This window comes from Nicotiana tabacum, chromosome 2, assembly GCF_000715075.1.
Source record: "Nicotiana tabacum cultivar K326 chromosome 2, ASM71507v2, whole genome shotgun sequence".
Lineage (NCBI taxonomy): Eukaryota > Viridiplantae > Streptophyta > Magnoliopsida > Solanales > Solanaceae > Nicotiana > Nicotiana tabacum.
Genome location: NC_134081.1, coordinates 127932951 through 127940014, shown reverse-complemented (window position 1 = coordinate 127940014; position 7064 = coordinate 127932951). Strand labels below are relative to the sequence as shown.

General features: G+C 35.7%; 1 protein-coding gene across 10 annotated transcripts; it reads right to left on the bottom strand.

Annotated features, from left to right (window-relative positions):
- Positions 1-820: 820 nt before the first annotated feature.
- On the bottom strand, positions 821-5867 carry LOC107800903 (uncharacterized). 10 transcript variants are annotated; one of them, XM_075239432.1, is made up of 12 exons: positions 5802-5867; positions 5541-5647; positions 5369-5425; positions 5053-5104; positions 4887-4960; positions 4674-4804; positions 4330-4453; positions 3199-3993; positions 2128-3075; positions 1738-1857; positions 1254-1321; positions 821-1173 (listed from the first exon to the last, which is right to left on the bottom strand). In XM_075239432.1, exons 7-12 carry the CDS (start codon positions 4405-4407, stop codon positions 1065-1067), a joined length of 2118 nt encoding a protein of 705 aa, XP_075095533.1. In that variant the 5' UTR covers positions 4408-4453; positions 4674-4804; positions 4887-4960; positions 5053-5104; positions 5369-5425; positions 5541-5647; positions 5802-5867; the 3' UTR covers positions 821-1064. The 10 variants fall into 10 exon arrangements, with proteins under 10 accessions (XP_075095533.1, XP_075095539.1, XP_075095522.1 ...); XM_075239438.1 differs by having other exon boundaries at positions 2128-3072; XM_075239421.1 differs by having other exon boundaries at positions 3199-3983; positions 5802-5862.
- Positions 5868-7064: the final 1197 nt, after the last annotated feature.

Sequence of the window (7064 nt, the reverse complement as noted above, 5' to 3'; positions counted from 1 at the left end):
ATTTTGTATTCGAAAAATATATTAAAAAAATAAAAATAAAACGATATAAAACTAGAAATATAGAAGAGCAGAATTATTTCGAGCCCACTGAATTCACAGTGTTTCCTTAAGGAACTTAATCCCCTCCTATTACCCGAGGTTTAGGATTATTTTCTCCCAGGATAGAACGGATTATCCTCACTGGTGTAGCGGTACTTCAAACCCTAGTGACAACGAACGCAAAGAACAGTAGTAAATCGCACTTAATGCTCTTTTTTTTCCTATTAAAACAATGCAGAAAGAAAAAGGATAAATCAGAATTTTCGTAAGGAAAATCTGAGGGAAAGTCCATGTATTTATAGCCAAAAAACGTTGGGTTATACTGAAGAATTACAACTCTTCATGTAAGGCTGCAACTCAAAATGGATGTTTCATAAAATGACCATTTATGCAAACCGCCAAATTCAAATTATAACGGGAAAATTAAAACGGAGGAAAATTGAAATACCATTATAGAAACGGTCTAATTTGGATTAATTAATATTGCGTTAATATTAACAAATAAATTTTGTCCAAAAAATTAATCAATCAATCATTTGACCGAAACCGAGCGAGCGACGACGGCGCGAGACTTGCCTTCTTATTAACTCTTTAAGATCTAGAAGAAGAGCAATTGTATATATACCCATCAAAAGTCTTTTTTACTACTCCAATATGGGACAATGTCATCAAAATTTCATTTTCCCTCCCATTCACCCTCTTTTAAGATGTAAGAAGCTTAAACCCAACACAATTTACTACTATCTGTATTCTCATTTTCATTTTAACAAGACCTTAATCATTTTCAGGAAAGATTTGATGTACTCATTATTAACCAAAATGGCTGCTTGTCTTACATCTATGGAGAAAGGATACATGCTAAATGGACGAAAAGAAATGTTTAGATCAATGCCAAAGAGTGATAGACCATTATTTCGAAATACAAGATTATCACTACCAACAAAAGTGCAATTCATCAGATATATCCTTTACGAAGCCAACAGGACAGCCAAAAGGTAAGCCTTGTCTTGGGAGAAGGCGATGAATCAAATTCCTTCTGCCGATAATAAACTCCATTTTTCTTCTGAAGATGCCAACTGATCCATGAAATCTGGACTAGCGAAGTAAAACTCCTTTGATTTTCTGTCATTTCTCCTGTTGAATGAATTTCTTCAGTTACACCAATGAGGCAAGAAACAGAAGAGAAGATTGAAGGGAATACATGTGATGCACACCTGGTTTCTTTTTGTCTGGTGAGGAGAACTAATATTCCAAACCCTACAATAACTGCAATTTTTATCACCTGAAAAACGTAGACAATAGCAAGCTTTGGTCACTTTTAAAAATATTCATGTTCGTCAGTGATCAAAGCAAAAGCGGACTGAAGCAATTCATTGTCAAGGGAAGGACTTCTGATAGTCATGTCCATTAATGATTGTCCGAAGCATGCATTTTATAGCCCTTATTAATACTTGTTATACTTGAGCAAAGATAAAGGATAGGGTAGAATTTTGAAATTTGCTCCTAGATCTGAAGAGAATGAGATGTATGGTTCAGTTTTTAAGGTAAAGAGTCAAAACTAAAATATTCAGATCAAACCATCTAACTGCTGCAGGATGCTGATTGCTGTGCTTCCCTAAGTTCACAGTTAAATAGCAGACATCCAAATGACACACTAATATATAAATGTATGAATCAACACAAATATGCATATGTGACCTGTCTAACGGGTCCAGAAGGGCCATTTTGTCCAGAGCTCTCAGTCTGAGATTTTCTTGGCTTTTGTGGCTTCTCTCCCCCTTTCTTTATCGTGGAGTCACTTTTATGGAAAAAACCACGCTGCATCCATTAAACCAATTAGTAAACAGTTATCTTTGCAGCAACTTGTTCAAGCAAACAAAATCATCTTCCCAGAGGACCACATGTTTTATCAATTATTTTAATCACAGAATGATGAGTTGATGACATGATCAGTATGAGGAATTGTTAGTAGATATGTGTGATAAAGCAGCATGCAGATTTTTCCATCAAGTTTACCACTAAGGATAGTGGACTAACTTCTGGATACTATTGAACTTTTTAAGGAGATAGGCAAGGATACTAAAATACCTTCCCTGTAATTTCTTGCTTAGGTGGTTTCTTGTTCCTTTGATGATCATCTACTTCAGCATGGTAATCTTCCAATAAATGCATTGTGCTTTCGCCTGCAGTTGTTATACAGACACGATTTTTGTTATCCGGAAATATCCATACACCAGAATTTTCAGAGTCATAATGCTCATTTTCGCAATATGCTATTAATTTTGGTTTCTCATTTGGAACCCTTTCAATATGAACTTCTAGTAATGCCTCTGATCTAATTTCTCTGTTTCGTTGTTCTGCAACTGAAGGATCACTAGAACGATCTTGGTCAGCAGCTAAATTATTAGCATTCAGCATATCTGAATGAGCCACATTGATTCTTTGGGAGCTAGTAGCTGTTTCCAGGTTGGATAATCTCATCAAATCTACAGGTGAAGTAGCTACAGTATTTGACTCCTTTTTAGTAGATCTTAAGGTATCCTGCTGACCTGAACCTGCTTCGTTAAATGGGACAATGTGCACACTTGACTGCTTCAACTGTTCATGGAACACGGGCTGTCCAGTACCAACAATATCTTGCTCACGAGAACTACTTTCTCGTCTCACCAAATCTACAGGTGAAGTAGCTTCACTATTAGACTCCTTAGCGGATGTTAAGGTCTCCCGCTGACTTGAGCCTGCTTCATTAAACGGGACAATGTGCACACTTGATTGCTTCAACTTTTCATAGAACACGGGCTGTCCGGGGCCATCAATTTTGTGCTCCGGAGGACTGCTTTCTCCTCTTTTGTCAATATTTCTTTGAGGTTCTGGCAAGTTTGCATTATTAAGAGGTCTTTCTACCCTTAGTGCACTCATCTTATTAGGCATTGCAGTGTCCTCTGGATCCAGATCTTTTAGGGAGCCTCCAATTCCAACTAAGTTTGGTTGGGATTTTGATGCTCGATTCCTTGTAAGCGACCTTCTCCCTTTCTTCTGATGATGCAGTCAGTTCAATATTTCCAAAGTTTCATGTAAACACAAGGAAAAAGGTTATCAGCATAGCAAGTCCACTACATGGCATATTTCACCCTACAATAAGCTGGAGAGTAGAAGTACCTGAGCAAGACCGGTTTCAAAGGCACTTATCATATTCCTGACACTGCTAGGAGTTTTCTCTAATACACGTTGATCCTCAGGTTTATTAGGTGGATCAACAATCTTCGTTTCGGACACAGACTCTTTCTTTGCAGCAACATTCACCCTCAACACATACTGAGCACCTTGATCCTCAGGTTTACTAGATGGATCAACTATCTTCTTATTGGATACGGATTCTTTCTTTGCAGCAACATCCATCTTGAACATAGACCGACCACTTTGATTCTCAGGTTTATTAGATGGATCACCAATCTTATTTTGGGGCATAGACTCTTCCTTTGCAGGAACATCCATCCTCAACATAGACTGAGCACCTTGATCCTCAGGTTTACTAGATGGATCAACAATCTTCTTTTGGGGCACAGACTCTTTCTTTGCAGCAACATCCATCTTCAACATAGACTGTCCACTTTGATCCTGAGATTTATTAGATGGATCAATGATCTTCATTTGGGACACGGTCTCTTCCTTCACAGCAACGACCATCTTCAACATAGACTTAGCACTTTGATCCTCAGGTTTATTGTATGGATCAGCAATCGTCTTTTGAGACACATACTCTTTCTTTGCAGCTACATCCATCTTGAACATAGACTGAGCATCTTGCTCATTAACAGGTTTTACAGAAATATAATCACGTATTAGCGGAGTTTGAACCTTCTTAACTGATGGTCTGTCAGGTTCAGAATATTGTATTTGAACCCCTTCTTTCACAGGTGAAGATGAGGTTGCTTCACTTCTATCTGTGGCATTCTAAACAGGCAGATTTGCTATCAAAAATCTTAGCAATCTACTCGGTTATAATTCTTCACTTAAAAAGTAAATTTTGACCTCATTAAGCTACAATGCATTCTGTATGTAGTCACCACAGTGCTAATTCATTCATTTTCCACATGAGGTTAAGCTGCAAAGCCCAAATAAAATTTTCCTACTCTTGAATTACTGGAATAAATCTAGCTAAAATCTAATAACGAGAGAAGTCGGCCATAAATCTTTGTAAGAAAAACTACAACGGGGAAATACTCCATCATAAATTTTATTCCCTTATCTTTCTTTCCTTAATATAGTTCTTAGAATGTGTGATCAAACCTGAAAGCTTCCTTCTGATGGGCAGAGATGATGCAAATGTATCTCCCACAGGAATTGTTGTTCCTTTATATTCAACATTTGTTGCAGGAACTATGTATTGTTTCTTCTTCAGAGCAGATTCTCTCTGCCAAGCCAATCAAGATATCATTACACATAAGCTAATAGCATTGTCAAGGCTACCAAAAGTTTAAAGCATAGAAAAAAAAAGAAAAAACTTAAAGTACTTCTAAAATCCTGTTAGAAACTCTGTACCAGTAGGGTGGGAACATGTTTTGAGGTTGGGTATCTAAATTATTCAGTATCCCTTCTGAATAAAACTAGTGAGGAACAGTAGTATATATTACCACATTACGAATTCGGTTGCGATCATCCTCACTGAGAATGAATTGCAACTTCATATGTACATAATCACCTCCTTCAAGTTGGAAAAAATCATCCCAATAACCCTTCTCAACTATTGATAAGGTCTGAACTTCTGTCGAAGAGAAACTCATTGTCACATACCTTTATAAAAAGATCACATTACCATCAAATTTGAAACACAAAGATGATACAACCTGTACGTGATATTTCATTTCCCTCAGCATCCTGAAGTCTCACAACCAAATTTTCGCGAAATGTTGTTAATGGGCTGTAAAAGTATAATCAAAGTTCACAAATATTTAATCAAGCTTTGTCCTGAAAGCATGAAGAAAAAAGATATACAGGTGTTTGAAACATTACAAGGAGAAGTCTCCTTTGTCCCACGTTTGGTATGCTCTCTTCCCCATGGAAACTACACAAAACATATCAAACCCCAAGTAAATTTGAAATGCAACTAGAGAAAGGGCAGCCCGGTGCACAAGGCCGCACCAAGGGTGTGATGTAGACAGCCTGACCTAATGCAAGCATTAGTGACTGCTTCCACGCCTAGAACCGGATACAACTTTACCGTTGCACCAAGCACTTAACCCTTGCACCAAGTCTCCAGAGCTCCCCTAAAAAAAAGCAACTACAAAAACACTCTAAAAACAAACAAAGGAAAAAAGAAATTACTAACCCCATAAGCAAATTGAGGAAGGTGGTGCTGGAGATGAAATGTTCTTGAAATCCAACACTATGTGAACAAAGAATGCCAAATTGAGTTAAAACTAAGAATGCCAAATTGAGTTAAACTAAGACCATTTCACTAATTTGGTATAAACATAATAAAAGGGGGAAGTTTTTTGTACCTGAAACTTGGATTGTTCCTGGCATTTGAGAGAATTTGATATTCAATAAAAAAGATACTTTCCCCTCAAGGGTACTACATTATTCAGGGAAAAAAAATTAATGACACCTGTAACATAAAAAGCATGGCTTGACTTTACTTCACTTGGATAGAAGAGAAAGTTTGGTTGGACAGCAGAAAGCGGATGTGGATGAGCTAAGAAATATGATTGGGGCCATTAAAATTCAATTAAAGCTATTAAAGACCTCAAAAGACTTCTCACCAAAATCTGTGTTTTTGTCTCATCTGTACCACCTCAGCTCTCACCCTTCTGCAATAACGCCAGTGTGAAACAAAAGGTTCCTTTGTTTTCTTTTTAACTTGAGTTTAAGTTATATGTAAAAAAAAAATATCCTTACAATAGGTAACTCTTAATGAAAAGCATTAATTGATTCCTAATAAAGATAGTAAATGATCTAATACCATAGGTTAACGTACACTAAATTATAAAATATTCTTATATTATCAATGTATAATTCGTGTATTTTAATTTTATGATATAATTTGAAGAAAAATAAAAAAGAACAAAGACTTTTAAAATTCATACTCTATGTCATATTATTTGCATGTTCATAAATTTTTTGAAACTTGTAATTTTGAATATATTATAATATTTGTGTGGTTATAAAAGCTTATAGTTAAAATATAAAATTTGTTTCAAATTTAGAGGTGTATCATTTTTTTATCACATAAACTAAGATGGAGGGGGAGTAATTTAAATCTTTTGGTCTCATTTTCTCCTAGTTTATGATACACTTTGTTTGGAAGCTATTACTATTGTTAGGGGAAACGAAATAAAAGGGAAAGTATAAAGTGGAGAAAGAGAAGAAAGTTTATTCTCCACGAATCTGAATTTGGTTATCAACTTTCACATTTACTCAACTAATAAGAAAGAATTACAAGAAAATACATGTTATTTCATATCATAATAAAAAATGGCTCATATTTTTAAATTTTATCCGACCTAGCCCATCAACAACAATAATAATAACCCAGTGAAATCTCACAAGTAGGTATGGGGAGGGTAGTGTGTATGCATACCTTACCCCTACCTATGAAGATAGAGAAGTCGTTTCCGAAAGACCCTCGGCTTAAGAACGTTAAAAATGGAGCAATATAGAAACAATAGCAACAACAATGTAATAACACAGTGTAAGCAAATACAACGAATAATAACAGAGAACCAGGGATACAAAACTACAAGAATAATGTCAATTCTATTGCTTTACCCGACCTAGCCCATATTGTACATATTTTGAAAGCACTAACAAAAGCATCAACCGACAACTCCTATTTCAAAATCTGTTTTCTTACAACCACTACTTCTAAAAGTTATGGAGTTAAATGTAGTTGGTCAAGTTACCCATTTAGTTTGATGTTACGACAAGAAAAAATTACTGCATAAACTAAGAATATTTTTGTTCTAGAGCCTCTTGGCTTTAAAGACTCTTCACAATTTAGTTTTTAAATTTTTTATTAGATCTGA